This window comes from Thamnophis sirtalis, unplaced genomic scaffold (assembly GCF_051295495.1).
Source record: "Thamnophis sirtalis isolate CommonGarterSnake01/CBP01778 unplaced genomic scaffold, rThaSir2_p1.2 scaffold_3, whole genome shotgun sequence".
In the NCBI taxonomy this organism is placed as follows: domain Eukaryota; kingdom Metazoa; phylum Chordata; class Lepidosauria; order Squamata; family Natricidae; genus Thamnophis; species Thamnophis sirtalis.
Window position 1 is genome coordinate 24,225,798 of NW_028261383.1, and position 24,243 is coordinate 24,250,040.

The 24,243-nt window shown below is 40.8% G+C and overlaps 2 protein-coding genes across 2 annotated transcripts in view; both read left to right on the forward strand.

The window, feature by feature from the left end:
- The first annotated feature begins 1,411 nt into the window (after window positions 1-1,411).
- LOC106556131 (uncharacterized) lies at window positions 1,412-19,886 on the forward strand. Its single transcript, XM_087711670.1, has 2 exons — window positions 1,412-1,503; window positions 14,860-19,886. The coding sequence occupies exon 2, from the start codon at window positions 15,829-15,831 to the stop codon at window positions 17,383-17,385; it is 1,557 nt and encodes a 518-aa protein (XP_087567796.1). The 5' UTR covers window positions 1,412-1,503; window positions 14,860-15,828; the 3' UTR covers window positions 17,386-19,886.
- LOC148047635 (uncharacterized) overlaps window positions 1,420-24,243 on the forward strand; it is a 152,786-nt gene continuing 129,962 nt past the window's right edge. Inside the window, 1 exon segment of the mRNA XM_087711609.1 lies at window positions 1,420-1,451. The gene's annotated coding sequence lies outside the window, so the exon portion shown is untranslated.

Below are 24,243 nucleotides of genomic sequence, written 5' to 3' on the forward strand. Positions count from 1 at the left end.
CAAGGACACCCAACAACTAAGACCAGGCCTGGTGTGTGGAAAAACCAAGAGGCTCTTGGCTGGAGTCTTAATTCCAAGTGCTTTAGAATTTGAACATGTTGCGGGGTGGTATTGGGACAACTGAATGGAGCTGAGTTTACTGGCCGGATGCCTTTCGTATCACCAATGCGGAGTTTGCAGCAGATATATTGTCATTGTGCCCAGAGAGAGAAATATCTGCCTCTACCTCGGATCGAACTCACATCTTCCTGATCGTGAAGCGAGAGCTCCACCTCTAGTTCACCGCACCACACTAAAATAGTAAAAATATATTTAATCAATTTTCCTTGTTTTCTTTCCTTGGTGTCACATTTTAGTGCGTCATCTTTATCATGTCTCATCTTATTATAGTTAACGAGTCGGAAACCCTTTCAATGATCCCAAAGCCTCTGAATCACAAGACTATATAACCATATCAAGCAAAATTAAATAAAGCCAACCTACATTGCATTGTGGGTGTGCACATGCACTATTGCACAATTTTGGCACATGTTTACTGGTCTAGTCTAATGAAAAGAATGACAAAGGGGGCCATGATAGCAAAATTTCAATATTTCAGTGGCTGTCACAAAGATGAGGGGTGAAGTTATTTTCCGAAGACTAGAAGGCAGGACAAAAAACAGGGAGAACAACTAACCACTGGAACAGTTTGCCTTCAGAGGCTGTGGCTGTGTCATCACGGGAAGTTTTTAAAAATAGGCTGAATAATCATTTGTCTGAAATAGGGTCTGCTTGAGCAGGGGGTTGGACTAGAACACCACCAAGGTCCCTGCCAGGGTAGACTAATTGATCAATCTTGAAAAGTGCAGTCTTGAATTGGCTGTTGGAGCAGCAGAAACAGGTCAATGGGCATATTTTGTGGGGAGGAAGAAGATCCAGTTTGGTGTAGTGATGAAGACGCCAGATTAGAGACAGAGAAACGCTCAGTTCCAGTCTCACCCAAAGGGCAAAAATCTGTTAAACTTTGGCCAATCCTCTCAGGCATAGGAAGCAGGAAAGGGGGGAGGGGGAACCACTTCCAAAAACCCTTCCAATGGAAACTGCAAGGCCAACCATCAAGACTTGACCCAAAGGAACAAAAAACGAAGCTTAGCGTCACGTTTCACTATTTCAATTGGCTCCGTTGTAAAGGTCGGTTGCTAGGAATCGAAAACGACCTGCTGCCATATCATCACTGAAAACCTCTCCCAAACGCCTTGGTGGAGCCTGGAAGAGCGTGTTTTTCCACCTCCAGTCGCTAGATGGCGGTCAGGCAACATCTCTGCCTAGAAAGGCATCAACACAGTGCCATCCGTGCTTGGGCTTCAAAAAAGAGTTTTAAACCATTGAGTACTTTATTGCTAGAAAGGATGGTGGGGGGGAGAGAAGCGCAGAGGAACCTCCTCTTCCGGATGACTCATGGGAGGAAGGAGGTGTGCAGAGAGGCTTTTGTGCTCCTCCCATAGTCGAAGCAGCAGCTGGAAGGTGAGTTGAGGACAGGTGGGAGGAAAATCTGGGAGCAAGTCGGGCTGTTCGGTTCCCTCCACGGCCTGGAAGCAGAGAAGCAACTGGGCTGAAGCATCTCAGCTGCTGCTGCTGCAGGTTCCTTCCCTCCCCGAATTTAAGGCCACTGGTGCTGCAAGCTGTGAAACTGGTGGCTGCAATTTTCCTTCTGGTGGGAAGATTGGAAAAGTCTCTTCCAAGTGAAAGTGGATTCTTTGGGAATGGCTTCCCTCCAGAGGTTGTGGGTGCTCCCATCACTGGAGGGTTTTAGGGGGAGATTGGGCAGCTATTTGTTCTGGGTGGAATAGCGTCTCCTGCCTGAACAGAGGATGGCCTTGAAGACCCTCCCAACTTTCTTATGGACCTGATGTTTTCTGGGCAACAAGATCGGACTGATGTTCCTCTGGTCGTTTCTGGATTGTTTTACTTCCATTTGTTTTCCTTTTCTAATTTATTTATTTATTTATACATTCATATCTTCTTTGCAGCACTTCTACATTTTTTACATGTCCATGGTGTTTCTCTTTATCTATCTGTCTGTCTGTCTGTCTGTCTGTCTACATACATACATACACACACACACACACACACACACACACACACACACATTTATAGCTTCTTTGCAGCACTTCTACATCTTTTACATGTCCATTGTGTTTCTCTTATCTATACACACACACCCCATATATATAGTATAGATGTATTTCAAGCTATTTAGCTCTCATCAGCTAGCCATACCCTTACTGGGATTTGAACCTGTGCTGTATTACATCTTAGGCAGATGTCTTAACCATTAAGCCACAGGTCCTCCTCTGTTATCAGCTGAGCCAGGGAGGGAGGTATATATTTAGTGTCACAACTCCTGGTATGCCTCAATTATGGGGGGAAGCTAACTGCTTCCATTCTCTGTCCATCAGCTCGTCACAAGAGACCATCCAGACAGAAACCCAATATTTTTACTGTTGCCTTTGTCAGGCAGAATGGAAGCAGTTAGCTTCCCCCCATAATTGGGACATACCAGGGGTTGTGACACTATCTATCTGTATGTATGTGTGTGTGTGTGTGTGTGTGTGCGTGCGTGCGTGCATGCATGCATATATATATATATATATATATATATACACACACACACATACACACACACACATACACGTAAAAGATGTAGAAGTGCTGCAAAGAAGATATGTATGTATGTTTGTGTGTGTGTATATATATATATACATACATACATACACATACATACATACACGTAAAAAATGTAGAAGTGCTGCAAAGAAGATATGTATGTATGTGTGTGCGTGTATGTGTGTATGTATGTATGTATATGTGTATGTGTGTGTATATATATATATATATATATATATATATATATATACATATACATACACATACATACATACATACATACATACATTTATATCTTCTTTGCAGCACTTCTACATCTTTTACGTGTCCATACATACACACATACACACATTTTTACATATCTTTTTCTCCACTAATTCCATACATTACATCTTTTATGTACATTTGATTCTATTAAATTTCCTTTTTTCATACTATTTTTATCTACAATCAATCCTATATTTTCCACTCTTATTAATCCTGTGGTTTTGTATATTTTTTTCATTTCTTGGTCTTTTTTCTTTCTTTCGTAGCCCACGTTATCATGGTCTCTTTCACTACTTCTTAAATCTTAATAAATAGTGGTATATTTTTTTCATCAATTTTTCTTTGGTTCTCTGTAATTTTAAAAAAAAATCTTTGTGGCTCTTTATAAAATCCATCCACTTCTTGATCTTTTTTGTACTTCGCCTGTGTTTGTAAGTATGGCCACAAGTCTATATCTATTCCCTCATTCTTTAATTCTTGCCTTTTTTTTAGTGTCCCTTGATTGTGTAATATATCTTCGTATCTTATTATTTTATTTATATCTAATACATTTGGATAAATTAGTGCTTCCATAGTAGATAACCAAATTGGAATTTTATTGTAGTGTTTTCTTCTATTTTTTAACCATGTATGCCCTTTTAGTCTTAATATTATTTTGTTCTTTAAGTTTATCCAGCCCCTTATCCAGGTAAGCGCTGCTGCCTGATAATAGAGCACCCAATCTGGGAGTCCAAAACCTCCTTTCTCTCTACCGTCTTGCAATGATTTGCGGTTTTCCCCCTAGCTAAATAAATTATGTTATCAATTTGTTTAGATCTACAAGGAATTCCCCCCCCCTCCCAAAAAAATTATTGGTGTATAGGAATAGGAACAGGATTTTCGGTAAAATGTTCATTTTAACTGCCACAATTCTTCCCGTTAGTGAGATTTGCAATTTTCTCCAATTTTCCAGATCTTTTAAAAATTTTCTGTATTGTTTTATCATAGTTATCTTCTTTAATTGTTGAGCATTTCCCTGTTAGCCAAACTCCTAAATATTTCACCCTTTTTACTATCTGCATCCCCATCTTCTTTCCTAATTCTCTCTTGCTTTTTAGTAAGATTTTTTTGAAATAATCTTTGCTTTGCTCTTATTAATTTTAAGTCCTGCTACTTTGCCGAATTCCTCAATTTTTAAAATTAGCTTGGCTCGTGTTTCTAATGGCTCTTCTAAAATGAATGCTATATCGTCTGCGGAATGCCTGAATTTTATATTCCTCTTTTAAATTTTTTAATCCTTTTATTTCTTGTTTCTTTCTAATTACTATTAATAGCACCTCTAGTGTTAGGATAAATAATAAGGGTGATAATGTACATCCTTGCCTTACTCCTTTCCAAATATTAAATTCTTCTGTAACATCTCGCTTTATTATTACTTTTGCTGTTTGTGTCAAATATATTGTTTCAATCATCTTTATAAAGTTATCTCCAAATCTGTAATGTGTAATGATAAACTGCCAATTTAGATTGTCAACGGCCTTTTGGGCATCTAGAAAGACTAATGCTGCTTGTTTTCCTGGGTGTTCTTCATAGTTTTCTAATGTGTTCATAATTACTCTTTTGTTATTTTTTAACTATCATTTCAGCAAAAAGCCATTTTGGTCTGCATGAATGATTTCATTTAATTTTTTTTAGTCATTACGCCATTATCGATGTGAATATTTTATAGTCTGTGTTCAATAATGAAATTGGTCTTTAATTTTTTATTTGTTGGTGATCCAAATCTTCTTTAAGTATGAGTGTTATATACGCTTCCCTCCATGTTTTTGGTAATCTGGCTTCTGTAAGTGCTTTGTTGTACAGGTATAACATTACTGTTTCTATTGGCTCTTGTATATTTTTATAAAATTCTACAGGTATTCCGGGCTCGGTTTCTTGTTTTTCTGTTTCCTCACTCCTTCCATTAATTCCATCATTGTGATTTTCCTGTTTAACATTTCTCTTTTCGCCGCCTTGATTTCTTGCAATCTCCTTTTGTTCAAATATTGTTCAATATTTTCTTGTATTATGTTTTCTTTATTATATAATTTTTCAAAAGGAATTCTGTATTATATTTTTTTTCTCCTCCTTCCGGTGTTGTATAATTCCTTTTTCATCCTGTAATTGGTGTTGTTGTTTTTTCCTTTTCTTTGTTCAATTTGTGTACTAACCATCTCCCCGGCTTATTCGCATTCTCAAAGAAATTTTGTTTAGGAAATTTAATTTTCTGGGCCATCTTCCCTTGTGCCATCAAATTCAATTTGTATTTTATCAGTTCTCTTTTCCTTTATTTTTATTTCTTGTGGATCTTTTTGCAGGTCTGCTTCCAATTTTCTGAATTCTTTCTCTAGTGTTTCTTGTTTTTGTTTCTTTTCTTTATTTTTCCTTGCCAAAGATGCTATTGTCAGTCCCCTAATAAATGTCTTTGTAGTATCCCATAAATTTTGTAGTGATGTTACTTCTTTTTTATTTACTTTGTAAAAGAATTTCATTTCTTTTTCTATCGTTGTATATTCTTTATCTTTCAGTATTTTTTGATTAATTGCCATCTCCTTTTTCCCCCTGTCTCCTTTCCATACTACTTTTATTGGATTACGGTCTGTCCAGATGTTTGTCATTATTTCAATTTCCTTTGCATCTCTTCTCATTCGTTTTGTCATCCAGACCATATCTATCCTTGACCGTGACTTATGTGGATTGGAATAAAATGTGTATTGTTTGTTTTCTATGTTTCTTTCTCGCCATACATCTTGTAAACTCAGTTCCTGTGCCATTTCAAAGAATGTGGTTGGTAGTGTTCTTTTTTTCTTATTTCTTTTTTTTCTTATTTCTTTGGCTGCTTTTATAGTCTTTCTTGGTGTCTGTTATTGCATTGAAATCTCCAATTAGACATATGTTCTCATATTGTATTTCTGTTATCTTTTTGTGAACTTTCTTGTAAAATTCTTTTTGGTTTTTATTTGGTGCGTATATGGCCGTGAGAAGTATTCCTTTTTGTTCTGTTTCTATTTCTATCATCAGGATTCTCCCCTCTTGGTCTGCATAAATTTGTTTGGCATTTATCCAATCTTTAATGTACATTGAAATTCCCCTCTTTTTTTATATAAAAAAGTTTTTTTATTTTTAAACAAACATAGACAGACAAAAAGATATAATGTAAAAACATCTTCCATTACGTACAGTGTGTCGGTTGGTTACAAGGTTTTTGTGCATCCTTTCCATAGTCATCACTTAAACTTTATATAAAGTCACATATTGTCATTCAAATATGCTTATATACATAGTTATTATAGTACTTCATTTATTTGACTTTCACTATTTCCTCATTTTAAACAATTTTCTAAATATGGGTTCATTTATAGTGTCGCAGTTCATTACATCATCTTCAATATATCCAATAATAAAATATTTTTATACCCTATTCTGATTCATTTTTGGTAACATTCTCTGATAATTTTCAATTCCATGTGTATTTATTTATTTTTAATCTAACCACAGATAAGATAAATCCCATATTCTATAAAATTGTTTATCTTGTTCTCTAATTTTATATGTAAACTTACTACTTTCAGCACATTCCATTATTCATATCATCAATCAAATATATAGATATACAATTATTATGATTATAAAACATTTATTGAGTATAACTATTATTACCTCCTTTTTATGTGAAGCATGCTAAATTTAAAGCAAATTATATATTATGGCATTTCATTATATCATCCTGGAATCATCCAATGGTATTACATCTTTATATTCTCACTTACAGTTTATATAAAATTCCATATTATCCCTCTAGTCTATATAGATACATTATTATCATTGTTAATCATTTATTCAACTATAACTATTATTACTTTGTATTATATATAATACTCAAAATTTAACTAAGTTTAACTTAATTTTCGTTGTAATATTTCATCATCCCATATCCTTCCAGAAATAGTGCCATCCAATATCTTTTGCCATTTGTAAAATCTGTATTCTAGTTGGTAAATCTCATGTGGACTTTTCTTAGCAACTTATTGTTCATTGCATATCTTTTAAAGACTCGAAACCCTCCATCTGTTCTTTCCATCAGCTTGTCTTTGGTTATCACTGGTGCTTCTACCAAGGATATTCTCATTATTTCTGCCAAATTTTCTCCCGCTTCCTGACTTGGTAGACGTCCCCAGCGATCATGAAGGGTGAAACTTTCTGGACACCAGACCGCTTGACGGTAACGACGGACACCAGTCTGAGCGGGTGGGGTGCCCATCTGCTGGCTCAGAGGGCGCAAGGACAGTGGACTCAGACAGAAGGGACTCACAACATAAACTGGTTGGAGCTCAGGGCGGTCCTCCTGGCCCTGTTACATTTCCAGAACTTGGTCAGGGGACAGCACATATTAGTCCTCACAGACAATATCACCACCAAGGCCCACATAAACAGCCGGGGGGGGGGCAGATCAAGGGCCCTCATGAAGGAGGCCAAACGTCTGGGACAGTGGGCCGAAAGGAACCGCCGGTCTGAGGGCAGCACACATAGTGGGGGTGGAGAACACCAGGGCTGACTGGCTCAGCCGGGCCGAGGTGGACAACTCAGAGTGGAAGCTGCAGCCGGTGATCTTTGAGGAGGTGGCTGAGCGCTTTGGGCGCCCGGAGGTTGATCTGTTCGCCACTCCTCTCAACACCTAGCTCCCGAGGTTCTTCTCCAGGTACCAGACACGGGGGGTGGAATGGACGGATGGTCTGCGGAGTTCATGGCCCAGGGGTCTTCTGTATCCCTTTCCTCCCTTGCCCCTGATCCCCAGCGTCATACGGAAGATCCTTCAGGAGGGGGCGGAAGTGGTTCTGTTGGCTCCTCACTGGACCCGGAGGCTGTGGTTTGCAGATCTCCAGTCTCTTTCTGTGGAGAGGCCCTGGAGAATCCCCCAGGAGAGGATATCCCTCAGCCCGGGGTCGCTGGAGCACCCAGATCCTTAATGGCTCCAGTTGACCGCTTGGTGATTGAGCGGAGCATCCTGAGGAAGGACCTCTTCTCCCCCAGGCTGATAAGGACTATCCAGGCCGCCCGCAGACCCTCACGGAACGCATCTATGGCTCCACATGGCGGTCCTTTGACTCTTGGTGTAACTCCCGGGGGTACAATCCTATCCAGACTACAGTGCCATAGGTTCTGGACTTCCTCCAGGTGGGCCTGGATAGAGGGTTACTCCTAACGCAATTAGGAGATAGGTTTCAGCCATCTCATCAGTTCTCCTGTGTGGAAGAAACCAGAGTTTGACGCACCACCCCATGGTCAGGCAATACCTTAAGGGGGCTTCCAATCTCAAACCGCCCATGGTACACAGGTACCCTTCCTGTTGACTTACACAGGTTATTGGACTCTCTAACAGGCGCTCTGTTTGAGCCATTGCGAACAGTTTCCTTTATGTTCCTGACTCTGAATGATGTCACCACCGGAAGTCCCCTCCATTTGTTTTCCTATTGTTGCCACCATCCATTTTTAACCAGGTTCAACTGTGTTTAACCAAACACTTTTTTAACAAATGTTTTGATTGTTCAGTATATTTATTTATAAAATTTATTGGCCACCAACCTTACCGTGATACTACTGTGGGCAGCTTAGAGACATAAAAAGATACATACACATTAAAAGCTAAATAAGTTGTAGGAAGAAAAATGTAAGTTAGCACTGTTGTGGCATCATGCTTCACGATCAGTCCACTTAGTGACACTGATGCAAGTCCCAATTGCAGTCAGTAAGGGAGGACTACTTCAATTGGGATGTCACCAAAGAGGTTGTGGAAAGTATTTTCTGCCTTTACTGGAGCTCAGTGATACCATGGGCAAAACTGGTGCTTCAAATATTGCAGAGTCTTTAGGCATCATTTCATCAGTTTCATTTCATCAGTTAAAGCCCCCACATCTGAGATATTGGAACACTGCTATCATGTCTCCCCTAGTCCTTCTTTCTATTAAACTAGACAAACCCAGTTCCTGCAACGGTTCTTCATATGTTTTAGTCTCCAGTCCCCTTGTAGGTATGTGTATTATTTCTCTCTGAATGTTTATATCTCCAAATGTATAATCTCTCCCCAGGACTTCCAGATATAGTCATGTGAAAAAGAAAGTACACTCTCCTTGACTTCTATGATTTTACATAGAAAATCTGACTGCAATTGGGACTTGCATCAGGACATAGTAAAAATCATTTGGTTCCTTAGAAGTTCTTAAAAGTTGGTAAATGCAACCACAGATGAACAATAAATTACATCAGGTTATCGTTTATTTGATAAAAAGAAAATCAAAACGGAGAAGTCCTGTGTCAAGAAAAGTACGATTCAATAATTTGTAGAACCACGTTTAGCAAAAACAACTAGAAAATTCTTTTCTGTATGACTTTTATCAGTCTCTTACAATGTTGTGGAGGAATTTTGGCCCATCTTTTTTACAAAATTGCTTAAGTTCATTGAGGTTTGTGGGTGTTTATTTATGTACAACTCTCTTGAGGTCCTGCCAATCGGATTGAGGTATGGAGTTCGCTTTTTCAGCCATTCTGTTTTATATTCGCTGATGTTTTTTGCGACCATTGTTCTGTTGCATAATAATATGACAGCCAAGCTTTAACTATTGGCTAGATGGCCTCGCTTTTGACTCTATCATACCTTGGTATACAGAGGAGTTCATGGTCAACTCAAAGACTGCAAAACAAGCCCAAATCATCACTGCTCCACCATCGTGCTTGACGGTTTATATGAGATGCTTGTGCTGATATGCTGTGTTTGGTTTTTGTCAAATGTGTCAATGTGCATTATGGCGAAACATCTCCACTTTGGTCAGATCTGTGCAAAGGACAGTGTTCAAGAAGTCATGTGATTTATTCAGATGCAACTTTGCAAATCTCAGCCGTGCTCCTATTGGCTTTTTGGTGAGAAGAGCCTTTTTCCTCACAACCCTTCCAAATAAACACTCAATCCACATTGCCCGGTGTCTTCAAACTCCACCTTCCCTTCACACCAGGAGCAGCCTCTGTTCCCACGGGAAAGAAGGTCACCTAGCCAAAACAATCTTACCATCTATTCGCTTCTTTCCCTCACCTTAAGAATGTGGTGAGCCCATTTTCCTGGGGGCGTGGCCTGTTGCCGAGGAGGGCTCCACCGAGCTCCTCAGAGATCTGGTCTGTATATCTAAATAAGATCATAGATAGCACCCCTTTTTGGCTAAGAAAGGGGCAGGGAGGATAGCTCCGTAGGCTAGGGTCTATTCGTAAGCCACAGCCTTTTTCTTTTTTTGGCTGTGGGAAGAGATTAGATCCAACCGGAGCGGAGCTTCTATCTCCAGCCAGTTCTTCTAAGCTGCCTTTTTTTTTTGGCAGCCCCAGACAGGCTAGCCCCCCCCAGGACAAAACAAAGTTTTTTCAAGCTAGAATTGATACGGGAGGGTACCACCCCTGTGAGATTTATGCTTTTATTACTATCTTAAATACCAGCACCATTCGTCTTAGAGACTTCTTTGTCTAAATAGACCTCAAAATGGCGATTTCTCTCCGTGGATGATTGATACTGGATGTACTCAGCCGGTGTTATCTTCCTGCAGACCGCTTCTTAACAAAATAAACTCTTCTTCTTTGGAAATAGAGGGGAGCGAAGCGCTGCTTACTTGTTTATTTATTATGGCACCCAGATCAAAGAAGCGTCTTGCTACAAATGTGTCTAAAGAATTTAAAGAATCTTTACTGGAAACACAGCCTTTGTCTCCTACGCCCTCTACTGGAGAATTTTTAACACAGGAATATCTCTTTAAAATCTTTAATGCCTTTAAGCAAGAAATTAAGGAATTTGTATTGGAACTTTATGATGATTTAAAATCTAAAGTTAATCAAATGAAGGCGAATACGTTTGCAGCCGTGTCTGCCCTGTCAGATTACTCTGCTGAAATAGAGAACAAATTGGAAAGTCTGGAGAAGGCTAATTTTAATTTGACTACCAATATTCAAATTTTACAACAAAAAATTAGAGATAACGAAAATCAGCTTATGATGATAAATTTTAATAGGAAGGCATTTGCAATAAGAGTCAGAGGATTCCGTGAAAAGGAGCAAGAGAATTTGAAACAGACCTTTGCTGAAGCCTTCAGCCATGCGCTGGGAAGCCCGGGACTTAACTTTGATTGGCAGATTCGGAAAATCTATCGCCAGAACTCATTGATAGCGGAACAGCGACAGCTCCCGAGGGACATAATTATACATTTCTCTACAAAAGAATCTAGAAATGCGATTGTGCAAAAGCTTTATAATAACAGTTTTCGAGTTGACGGCCAGGACCTGATTGTTTTCAAAGATATTCCTTTTCAGATGCTGAAGGCAAGAAGGGACTACACCTTTTTAACTAAGGAGCTTAGGAGTCAACAGATTCGATACAGATGGGAGGCCCCTGCCGGTATCACGGTTACATTTGAGAATCAAAGATTTCGTCTTAACTCTGTTTCGGAGGCTCAAGATTTCTATTGTAGGATTCTGAAGGCGGGACTTCCTGACGCGCTTGGAAGAGAGGAGAGACAAGCGGAAGGAGAAGGCAAGCAAGCGGCTGGCCATGTGGTTGCAAGATGGAGGGGGTAGCCCCTCCTCCCTCGGAGAAGCAGAAAAACGGAGATCGAGAATTTAGACATTTCAAAATGCTTGAGGACTGAATGGGGGTTTGAGACCTCTCTCCGGTAGAAAAAGCGGACTAATTTTTATCAGAAGGGAAAGCTGGGTGAAACTACTTTAAGCTAGACTCTAAATTAACGTTAGCATAAATTTGATAGTGGTAAACAGCAGACAAGCAAGGGATGAGGGTAAAATTTACGTTGTTTAAAGTTTATTAGAATAGAAAGCCGGTTGGGATTATCTTAAGATAAATGTAAAAAGAATGCGGAATGATTTATGTTGTTTAAACTTTGTTAGATGGGATTATTTTAAAATAGAAGGTTAACTGACTTTTGTTGAAAGTATTATTTGAATATGTGGAATGATCCATGCTATTTAACTTTTATTTGAAGGGAAAGTTGGTTGAAATCGCTCTGAGTTACATTTTAAACAAATGCTAGTATAAATTTGATAGTGGTAAATATCAGACAAGTAAGGGACGAGGGTAAAATGCATGTGGAAGGAACTACGTTATTTGTGGTAAACATCAGACAAGCAAGGGATGAGGGTAAAATTTACGTCGTTTAAAGCTTATTAGAACAGAAAGCCGGTTGGGATTATCTTAAGATAAGTGTAAAAAGAATGCGGAATGATTTATGTTGTTTAAACTTTGTTAGATGGGATTATTTTAAAATAGAAGGTTAACTGACTTTTGTTGAAAGTATTATTTGAATATGTGGAATGATCCATGCTACTTAACTTTTATTTGAAGGGGAAGTTGGTTGAAATCGCTCTGAGTTATATTTTAAACAAATGCTAGTATAAATGAGTGAGGGATGAGGGTAAAATGCATGTGGAATGAACTACGTTATTTAAATCCTATTAGAAGAGGAAGTCGGTTGGAATTATCTTAAGATAGAAATTGATTCCTGTGTAAAGTAATATTTGATCTACGCTGTTTAATTTTACTAAGTAGGGGATTTTGAATTACTGTTTGAAAAGGGGGTAAAGAAAGATCATTTACGCTATTTAAATTTTACTAGAAGGGAAAATTTGATTACTTGTCTGTAAAGTTATATTTGAATATATGGCATGAACCACGTTGCTTAAATTTTATCGGAAGGGATCATGAGGTTTAGGAAGAGGAACGGGAGAATCTACAGAAGGTTGGGGTAAATAGCAAAGAAGTAAGAGACGAGAATAAAATATAGATAGAATGATTTATACTATTTAAGCATAGATAAAGATGGGGGGCTGAGATCAACACAAAGAGTGGTTTCCTTTTTTTTTTCTTTTTTTTTCTTTTTTTTCTCTTTTCTCTTTTCTTTTCCCTTTTTTTCCCCTTTTTTTCTTTTTTTTTTTCTTTTGATATATTACTTTTATTTCTTAATCCATATGTATACAAGATATTTTAGACAGAAGGTAATGCCAGGTGTGGGCCCTGGGAAGCCGGGAGGATTAGGGATGGGGATTTGTGGGGGGTGGGGTGGGGGGGTGTTAACATAGTCTTAATAAGAATAAGAATGTATTTATATACGGTGGGTTTTTTTTTTCTCTCTTTTTTTTCCTTGGTTTATTTTACTTTTATCAGATCAAGCAACACTCGAATAAAGGCATACACCAAGGAGGGAGGTAGAGGGAAAGAAGAGGGAGGAGTAAGGAAGGAGTAAGGGGAATGTAAGGAGGGTGTCCGGGGAGTAAGGGGAGAAGGAAAGTTTGAGGGGAAAGGGAAGTAGGAGGGGAGTGTTAGAGGGAGAAAGGAAAGTTGGAGGGGGCAGATGGGGTGTATGGAGGATGAAAGGGTTAGGTGGGGTTGTGAATGATGAGTTGTGTTTTCTTTTTATTTGTTCGTTTTATTCCCCTTTTCTTTTTTTTCTTTTCTTATAGTAAATACCCTGTATATAAATGATTGCAAATGGAATGTGAAAATTGAATAAAATATATTTAAAAGAATGTGGTGAGCCCGAAAGCCCCCCTTACATAGTAAAGAGGAAGAAAAAGAATAAATGAGTATAATAAAGAGCTAAATAAAATGGCTACACATGTCAAATTTGGGCTCAACATTCCACTTGTGAATAATCTTCCTCACTGTAGAATGATGAATTTTGAATTATTTGGAAGTGGCCTTTTAAACCTTCCCAAATTGATGAGGAGCAACAATTGCTTTTCTAAGATCATTGCTCATTCTTTATCCTTTATTAGACCAGGAAACTCTTACAGCTTCAGTTATTATAGATGTAGCCACATTTGCTAATGATCAATTGGTCAAGGGCACTTTATTAACAGTACTTGGTTGCTACTTGGCCTCTTTATACTATGGAAGCAGTGAGATATTTCCAGATGCTCACCAACAAGTAACCAGCAGAACGGCTGGACTTCTGAAGTTCTGGTTCTCCCTCACTGGAGGCTTTTCGGAAGAGACTAGAGAGCCACTTATCTGAAATAGTGTAGGGTTTCCGGCTTCAACAGGAGCTGGATTAGAAGATCTCCAAGATCCTTTCAAATTCTATTATTCTTTTCTTTTGAAATGACATTTTAATGTATGGATAAGTAAAACCATAGAAATTGTTCTGCCCCAGTGATGTCAGTTTGCCAAGGTGGGCAGGTTAACTCCACTCTTAGGATGTTCCTTTGATCAAGTTTATTATCAGGCATCCTTAATAGCAAATCTTACAGTTCAGTGTTAAGATACTTCTGACTTTCCATGATCTGTCCCATCATGTAGTGTAAAAGGTCTGTGGTCTTTCTCTCCTTTTGATGAGCGGAGAAGATCGGAGATGAAGAGGGGAGACGCGTTTTGCTCCATCCCAGTTAACAAAGGGCGATTCAAAGAATGACCGGTAATAAATCACTTTTCCTGGACAGAATATCCGCTGCCCAATCAGGGAACACAGATGTGGTCACATGTTATGGAACTACATTTCCCACAAGGCATTTCTGCCTACATTTCTCATGAGGTAACTTCTTAAAGGAGACAGTTCTTAATTCCTACATTAGCTATATACTGTTGGGACAGCACAGAAATCAAAGAGGATGTACTTTCTTTTCCACTTGCCTGGATTTGTAAACAATCCTTTGCTCTGCAAAGAATTTGTGATTGACCCAGTCAACAAGTGAATTTCGTCATTGAATGGATATTCAAACTTGGATCTGGGTAGTCTTTCATGTCTCATCAATGACTAATGATTAATGTAAGAGCTTATTGGAGCATTGTGGCATGTTTACTTTTTCATTGCAATGTCAATGTTTTCCCCCCTCATCTTTTGCAACCCTTTTATTCACAATTAAAGATATATTTTTATTTTTATCTTATAGACAAAGGAGATAGCAATAAGAGCACTCTGGACAACTGATAACAAGCAACCTTGAATAGAAAAGCAACTTCATCCATAAATCAAAATATTTTCCATTTCCTTCAGAAAACCACTCCCTTAGCAGGTGAGAAAGAATTCAGAGAAAACGGAGAAGAGATTTCTAGTTGGGAAAAGTAGAGTGTGGAATTCAAGCATGCGTTACATGAAAAGTCAAGGCGATTATTTTTTCCGTTCAGTAAAAGAGGGAAATATCTGGACGTCAGTCTGGAAGAAAAGATAAATTGGAAAGTCACATAGAGCAGACAGTGTTGCATGCCTTGCTCTGGGAGGAAGAAAACAGCTTGAATCAAAACACCACTAAACAAGGGACCATCCATATTTTTGACCGCCTCAGAAATATTAGTTGTGGAAAAACTCCATGGAGGTTCCTGTTGTGGGAAATATACAACTTGCAAATCACAGCTGATCAATCCTGAGAGGATCCAGACTAGAAAGAAGCCGTATAAATGCTCTGAATGTGGCCAAACCATTGGTCAGAATAACTCCATTGTGGTCCATGGAAGAATACACACAGGAGAGAAGCCCTACAAGTGCTCCCAATCCGGTCTTTGTTTCAGCAAGCATGGCAATGTGGACTCACACCAAGGAGAAACTGTTCAAATTTTCTGATTATGAGAAATATTTCAGTCACAATTAAAACCTGGTGACACACCAGATGACTCACACAGGAGAGTCCTGGACCTTTTCATTATCCTGATTGTGGTAAGAGTTTCAGTATCAATTCTAGCCTGGTTCAACACCAGAGGACTCATAACAGGGATAAACCGTTTGAATGTCCTGATTGTGGTAAAAGTTCCTCTCAGAATTCCCAGGTCATGATATACCAGAGAACTCACACAGCAAGAAACCCTTTGACTTTCCTGATTGTAAGAAAAGTTTCAGTACCAATTCCAACCTTATTAGCCACCAGATGATGCACACAGGTGAGAAACTCTGTAAATGTCTTGAATGTGGGAATAGTTTCAGTTGGAATTCTCACCTTGTTGCACACCAGAGGACTCACACAGGAGAGAAACCATTTGAATGTCCCGTTTGTGGGAAGAGTTTCAGTAAGAATTCCAGCCTGGTGATACACCAGAGAATTCACACAGGTGAGAAACCCTTTGAATGTCCTGATTGTGAGAAAAGTTTCAGTACCAATTCCAGCCTGCTGAAACACCACAGAACTCACACAGGAGAGAAACCATTTCAATGTCTTGTTTGTGGGAAAAGTTTCAGTCAGAATTCCAGTCTGGTGATACACCAGAGAATTCACACAGGAGAGAAAGCCTTTCAATGTACTGATTGTGGGAAAAGTTTCAGCAACAGTTCCCACCTCATTAGCCACAAGAGGATTCACACAGGAGAGAAACCCTTTGAATGTCCTTATTGTGGGAAAAGTTTCAGTCGGAAGTCCAATCTGGTGATACACCAGAGGACTCACACTGGAGAAAAACCCTTTGAATGTCCTGACTGCGGAAAAAGTTTCTGTCAAAGTTCCCACCTTATTAGCCACAAGAGGATTCACACAGGAGAGAAACCCTTTGAATGTCCTGATTGTGGGAAAAGTTTCAGTGAGATGTCCAATCTCATTAGCCACCAGACGGTTCACACAGGAGAGAAACCCTTTGAATGTTCTGATTGTGGAAAATGTTTCTCTCATAGTTCCCAGCTCGTGATACATCAGAGGACTCACACAGGAGAGAAACCTTTTCAATGTCTTGATTGTGGGAAAAGTTTCAGTAAGAATTCCCACCTCATTAGCCACCAGAGGATTCACACAGGAGAGAAACCCTTTGAATGTTCTGATTGTGGAAAACGTTTCTCTCATAGTTCCCAGCTTGTGATACACCAGAGGAGTCATAAAGGAGAGAAACCCTTTGAATGTCCTGATTGTGAGAAAAGTTTCAGTAAGAGTTCCCACCTTATTAGCCACAAGAAGATTCACACAGGAGAGAAACTTTTTCAATGTCCTGATTGTGGGAAAAGTTTCAGTGAGAATTCCCACCTCATTAGCCACAAGAGGATTCACACAGGAGAGAAACCCTTTGAATGTTCTCTTTGTGGAAAACGTTTCTCTCAGAGTTCCCAAGTCATGATACACCAGAGGACTCACACTGGAGAGAAACCCTTTAAATGTCCTTATTGTGGGAGATGTTTCAGTCACAATTCTAGCCTGGTGGTACACCAGAGGAGTCACACAGGAGAGAAACCCTTTGAGTGTCCCGATTGTGAGAAAAGTTTCAATCAGAATTCTAGTCTGGTTAAACATCGGAGGACTCACACAGGAGAGAAACTGTATGAGTGTCCAGACTGTGGGAAAGATTTCAGCTCTAGGTGTAACCTTATAAATCATATGCATATACACACAGGGGAGAAACCATTTAAGTGCCCCGAGTGTGGACGGTGGTTCAGGCAAAATTCCACCCTTATTGCACACAAGAAAATCCACTTGAGGACCAAAGCGATTAGTGTAGAAAAGACTTGAATTTCATTTCTAATGTCCATTGTAAGTCTAGCTGAGAAACTGACTACTGTGTTTTCCGAAAATAGGACATGTCTTGATACTAAGCCCAATTGGGCTTTTCAGGACATCGGCCAAAATACCCACCTAACCCTAACCCGAAAATAACCCCCCACAAATCTAAAATGACCCTGACATGTACCCGACCTTGTCCGGGGAAAGCTATAGTGGTTTCAATTGCCCCCGTGGTGGCCCTCTGAAGTTGGGTCAGGCCCAGCCGATTCACAATTTCTTCGGCAGCCCACCATCTGGCCTGGGCACATTCCGGTCTTGTACTTCGGCAGTGGCTTCGGGCCCAAACCTAGCAGCTCTTGCCTCCTTGGCTATTTGGGAAGCTAGTCCCCTCCCCCACGGCTCTCCTGGCCAGGCAGAATTCCTGCTTGCTGGCGCCCTGTTTCGATTTGTGGAGTGGTGGTGGCAAAGGCATGCACAGGGTGGCTTCCTTGGAGAGCCACCTGTCACCCTCCCCTTTCCTGGCTGCTGGGGGACTTCACGCTGCAAGCATTTTCCACTGCCACCGGGCTCAGATGTCCAGGCAGCTCTCCAGCAGTGCCAGAACTCACCACTGAGGATGAAGCAGATGGTGGCCACCCGTGGCCAATCTCCGCACCTCCATCCTCCTGGCTTGGAGCAAGTCAGGCACTACCAACACACTCATACTGCCAGCAGCCACGGCAATCACCAGTCCCCACACTAGCACCCAGGTGAAGCTGCTTTTGGGGCACAGGAAGGTGCTTGGTTCCCTCCATCTCATCCTCCGCCAGGTAGCAGACATTTGCTGTTCCGACACGGAATGGGCGGGTTACAAGAACCTCCACCCTGCCCCATCCCCTGCCCCACCTGCCAACCCTCAAATTGTGTCCCAGCTCATTTTAGCTTTCCACTTTGAAAAAACACCCCTTCTTGCGAGTTCAAATTTCTCAAACTTGCAAGAAGGTTTTTTTTTACAAAGTGTTTCCCTGGACACAACAACGGAGGTGCTGAGATTGGCTGCAAGCGGCCGCCATCTGCTTCATCATCAGTGCCACATTCTGGTGCTGCTGCAGAGCCGCCTAAAGATCTGAGCCCTTCTCACCCGCCCCACCTGCAAAGAAAACAATTAGCTCCACTCCCCCGATAATAAGGGCAAGGCCATATTTTGGGGGGGGGGGTCAAAAGAAAATAAGATGCTGTCTTACTTTCGGGGAAACACAGTATTTAATTTGACTAAAAAGAATTTGCCTGATTTTTTTTGTAGGTAAATATGTAATGATACTAAATGGGAAGGAGAAAAGAAGAAATTGGAACATATTATTTTGATCATGGGGATCACCTATATTCATTTTTGCAGAAATTGTGCAATTATGTAAAAACATTTTTGGAGTGTTCTTTCCATTTATGGCATGGTAGATGATAGAAATATCACATACAGAGTCCCAGCCTATTTCTTCCTTTCCTGCCTCAAGATTTTCAGCCTCAGAATTCTCCATCCAGCATTTCTTGGGGATAGGAACGCTCAGACTATAGTTACAGATTGTGGCTCCTCATAGAAGGAGGAGAATGAGAGAAGAGAAGTAGAGTGGGTGAAAGTTTATCTTTTTAAAACAGTTCCAGGAATTCAGTGCACCAAGCATGTCTGTTCAGATTGTGTCAAGAATGTAGCACACAATTGAAGATACCGTATGAATAGCAAATATATTGGGGGAGTTTGGGACAGTGACAAAACCAGTGTAAAATTTTAGGTGTAAAAAGTGCCCTACAGGAGACCTTCATGGAGAAAAGCTGTAGGAATATTGAGGAGAAAAGAGATTGTGGTTTTGAGCACAGGATCTCCAGCTTTATTCGTTGGTTTATTTCATCAACACTATTCAAAAAGACAAGTTACAATCTTTTTTAGTATGTACCACACTAAAATAATAAAAATATATTTAATCAATTTTCCTTGTTTTCTTTCCTTGGTGTCACATTTTAGTGCACCATCTTTATCATGTCTCATAACAGTTACGGTAGGTGTCAGGAACCCTTTCAATGATCCCAAAGCCTCTGAATTTTTCACAGGGCTATATAACCATATCAAGCAAAATTAAATAAAGCCAACCTAAGAGTCAGAGGGGATGGTCTATAGGGCGAGGTCAAAAGACACAAGTCCTCACTCAGACGAACAGTCCATTTCCTCAGAATCAAAATTCGAAGCGGAGATTGAAAGGTGTAAGGGGCAAGAAAGCAGCAAATGCAAGAGAGAAAGCAGGGAGTGATGTCGTTCAATGTAAGAGATTTACTCCCACAAATTTTTGAGTTATGAATGGAATGGGCAGAATCCATTACATTCGTAACCCTGTATCAAGCAACTTAGAGTAAGAGTAAAGAGTAATTTATTTATATGCCGCCCTTTTCCCTGGGGGGACTCAGGGCGGCTTACAACTTCTGCTGCTGATGGCCAGAAAGGCATTATCAAACTAATATCTTACATTTTTTTTCCACCTTCCCATCTAATACCACTATATATTTGCCTACAAAAAAAGTAGGCTAATTCTTTGTAGTCAAATTTGACAGTCAATATCTCAGCTGGACTTACAATGGGACTTTAGAAATGAAATTCAAGCCTTCTCTACACTCATCAATGAAATGGACTGTTCATCTCAGTCCCCACTGAGATGAACAGTCCATTTCCTCAGAATCAAAATTTGAAGCTGAAATTGAAAAGTAAAGTATGTGTTATTTGGAGGATACTGGATCTTGAAAGCTGCAGCCCTGAATTTGGGGCTGGAATAGCAGGAACAGCTGAATGGATAGATTTTGTGGGGAGGAAGAAGGTCCAGTTTGGTGGTCACCAGCCTAGAGCCTGAGAGATGCTCATTTCTCGTCCTGCTTTAGGCACAAAGCCATCTCAGAGACCTTGGCCTGTCCTGTCCTCTCAGGCCTTGGAAATGGGAAATCGGCTTTCAAAAAGCCTTGCCAAGGAAACCAGGGAAGTGGGCGGCAGGATAACTCCCCAAAATCAAGTTTGCAACTGAGTGAACCTTGAAGAGTGAAGCCTGACCTACTTAGCTTCTCGAAATTAGGGAGGTGCTGTGCCATAAATATGTATGAAGTTCTTGTTGTGAACAGCTGCTAAATGATTTTCAGCTTCATCCTATCTATAAATATAAGCGAAATACCACTCATGCATCAATACGAAATCTTCAGAACCATAAAGCCTACAAATTTCAAATTTGCCACGTATGTTCCTCTTGTCTTCTAGGTGCTCACTAAGAAAAGATTTTTCAAAATGACCATCAGAGCTTTAGTATTTCCTACATTATTATTAACATGCTATCATGCTAACTAGTTCTAATCCCCCTCCTAATCAGAAAAGAAATCTGTTCCAAATGCAAAACACAAACACAGAAGAGGAGATTCAGTTTTGGTTTTACTTTCACAGCAGGAAGCAGCTGTACTACAGAACAGTTGAGCTAACCAAAAGCCAGGGTCCTTCCTGTCTCCTCCTTGCGCTCACAACAAATACTCTTTGTGTTTCCAAACACCTCTCAACTCTCACACACTGACAGGACACTAGCCAAATGAATACTAATGGATGCTGGTAGGCAAATGAATACTAATGGATGCCTGGTAGGCAGAGACAGATTTCCCCCCCCTTATTTTACTCCTCAGTTCAGATGAATCTGTTCCTTCTAGTGTAACACCAGTTAAAGAGGCAAAAATGCAGAAAAAGATTTACAGATGCAATTAGGAAAAAACAAGTAAGGGAAGCTGCACACAAGTATCGTCAAACTCATCCCCAAGTCAGTAAACAGGCTGTAAAAAAGTATACATCTAAGAGCCGAGGTGGCGCAGTGGTTAGAGTGCCTTACTGCAGCCACTTCAGCTGACTGCTATCTGCAGTTCAGCGGTTCAAATCTCACCAGCTCAAGGTTAACTCAGCCTTCCATCCTTCCGAGGTGGGTAAAATGAGAACCCAGACTGTGTGGGCAATATGCTGACTCTGTAAACCGCTTAGAGAGGGCTGAAAGCCCTATGAAGCGGTATATAAGTCTAACTGCTATTGCTATTGCTAAGCCCTATGTTAATCAGTCACAAATGAGATCAATGCCTTGGACTAATAAGTATTTGTCTGATTTTAAATATGAACCTCAGATTGATTACTCCAAGGACAAGGTTGTTGATCTCAGACTCCGATTACCCTGTGCCTGATGCCGTGCTCTAATATGGCAGAATGAGTCTTCAGGGATCTGCTGCAGTGGTGGTGCACCTCTCTCCCCTTCAGTGCTGCCCTGAACACTTACACAGCCTTCTCACCCACCATCATCCAATGGCAAAACACTTTTTTTCTGCTGTCTGGAAGTACCACGGATGCTTCCAAATGACATCTTTTGGCGACAGAGAGGTGAAGGAGGGAAATTTTATGCCAACATTCAAAATGCAGGTGCAGCAGCTTTCATTTCCCCAGATACACTGTATTTTTTGGAGCATAAGACGCACCGGAGTATAAGACGCACCAAGGTTTTGAAGAGGCAAATTTTAAAAAAAGTAAGTAGAGGGAGGGAGAGGGAGAGAAAGAGAGAGAAATACAGTAGGTAGGTAGGGGGAGAGAGTGTAGGTAGGTAGAGGGATGGAGAAATAGAGAGAGAAATACAGTAGATAGGGAGAGAGAGAGTAGGTAGGTTGGTAGGTAGCGGGATAGAGAGAAAGAGAGAGAAATACAGTATGTAGGTTGGGAGAGAGAAATAGAGAGAAATACAGTAGGTAGGAAGAGAGAGTAGGTAGGTTGGTAGATAGAGGGAAAGAGAGAGAAAGAGACAGAAATACAGTAGATAGAGAGTAGATAGGTTCGTAGGGAAAGAGAGAGAGAAATGCAGTAGGTAGTTAGGGAGAGTGTGTAGGTAGATGGAGAAAGAGAAATACAGTAGGTAGGTAAATGTTTCCAGGTATATTTATCCATGTGCTGAAGAAGGAAATTGCTGACAATCTGCAGCATCTTAACACTTTGTTTCTGCTGCACTTGATCAATGTAATTCTCATCAATCAGTTAAAGAGCTTTCGGAAAGGAAAAAAAAGTTTTTGCACTCTGCAAACCTCCCCAAAACAGCCTGTTTTTTGCAAAAACGGGCCCGTGTTTCCCCCCAAAAAGATGCACGAATAGCTTGGGGGGGGGGGCTTGCAGAATGCTCAGGGGGGGGGCAAAAATGAGCAAAAAATGGTTTTTTTTTTGTTGCAAAAATAGGCCCATTTTTTGTCAAAAAAATTGCATGCATAGCCTTATGGAGGCTTATACAGTGCTGCTGGGGGCTGGGGAGGTAAAAAACAGCCTGTTTCTTGCTCATTTCTGCCATCCCCAGCCCCCAGGAACTCTCTGAAAGCCTCCATAAGAGTATGCACGGACATTTTGATGAAGGGACGGGGCTTCAGGAGGCAAAAAATGCTGCATTCAATGTATAAGATGCACCCAGATTTTCAGCCTCTTTTGAGGAAAAAAGGTGCATCTTATACTCCAAAAATACGATACTTTGTTGGTGATGATGACAATGAGAGAGACATCCATTGTGGAATCTACCCAGGCATTAATCCACAACTGGTTAGCTAAATGCAGAAGTTGTTGTGTGAACACAAGTATATTCTGGAACTTAAGGCTGCTTTTGATCCTGTTCCTAAGGGCCACAAGGACTTCCAAGTGGTGATTAATGCTGATAGGAAGCCGCCTGGAGAACACCGAAGTCATTTCAATGCCCCCATGACTACAGTAGTGGCTGTTCTTATTGTCCGCCAGGATTTTGAGAAGAGAAATATCGTTCTTCACAACAGAGACAACATTGTTACGAATCAGTGTGACGCACCATGCTTATGATGCTCTCCAATATCTGATGTTCTGCCGTGGAGAAGATGGCTATTACATCAGTGTTGTGGCCCAGCAGGATCCGGTTGAGCTGCTGATTGACTCGGATAGCGAGGAACCATATGAGTCTGCCAAGAAAGATGTGGAGGACCCTGGGCAGGGTTCAGACTCAGAGCAGGGACCAGAGAGGCTGGTTAGCCACCAGAAGGTGCCTGAGGCATGGAGCAGTGGGGGGGATACAAGGCAGTTTGTCTCTGATGCAAGATTAAGAAGGGTGGAGAAATGGAAGCAGCAGCTGCAGAGGCAGACTCAGAGATGATAATTAAGCCCAGGTGGTTGTGGCTTGGCCCCTCCCAAGAGAATATATAAGTGGGGAAGTTGGGAGGGAACATTTGCAGACACAACTGTTTGAAACAGTATTGGAAAACTCTACCTTGTTTCTGTGCCTGTTGGATTTTGGGTTGCTGACAACTCTTGGCAGCCTCGCTCTCCTGTGATGGCATCCGTTTCAGTCACGCAGAGAACTTCCACTCGGTTCCGGAGCTTCTGCTGCCTGGCAGAAGCCCTGGAACCGAGTGGAAGTTCTCTGCGCGAGGTGAAACGGCCGGCCGCCGCCTTGCTCTCCTGCAGCGGCGTCCATTTCAGTTGCTTCCCTCGTCCGTCTCGATTGCTGGAAGCAGTAACAAACGGCGCGTCCGCTCCGCCATCAGCGCCCTGACAGCCACCCCAGCCGGCGGCTACCGGGCCTCGCTGGAGTCAATTGCAAAACCGCATTCAGCACTTTGAGGACCTGAGGCATCTTGGGAAATGCAGTTCCCTATTGGAAAGAATGGAGTAGCTGCGAATTTGTAACAACAACAGAAGATAATAACTTGGTGCTTCGCAGGTTACGAAAATCTCGTTCGATTTGCACACTGTTTTTTAAAAGTTAGATAAAGAAATTATGCTGTGAAAGTGATTAGAAAGCCCCCCTTCCCCTTCCTGTGTGCGAGAAAGGGAAGGAGAGGAAGGAA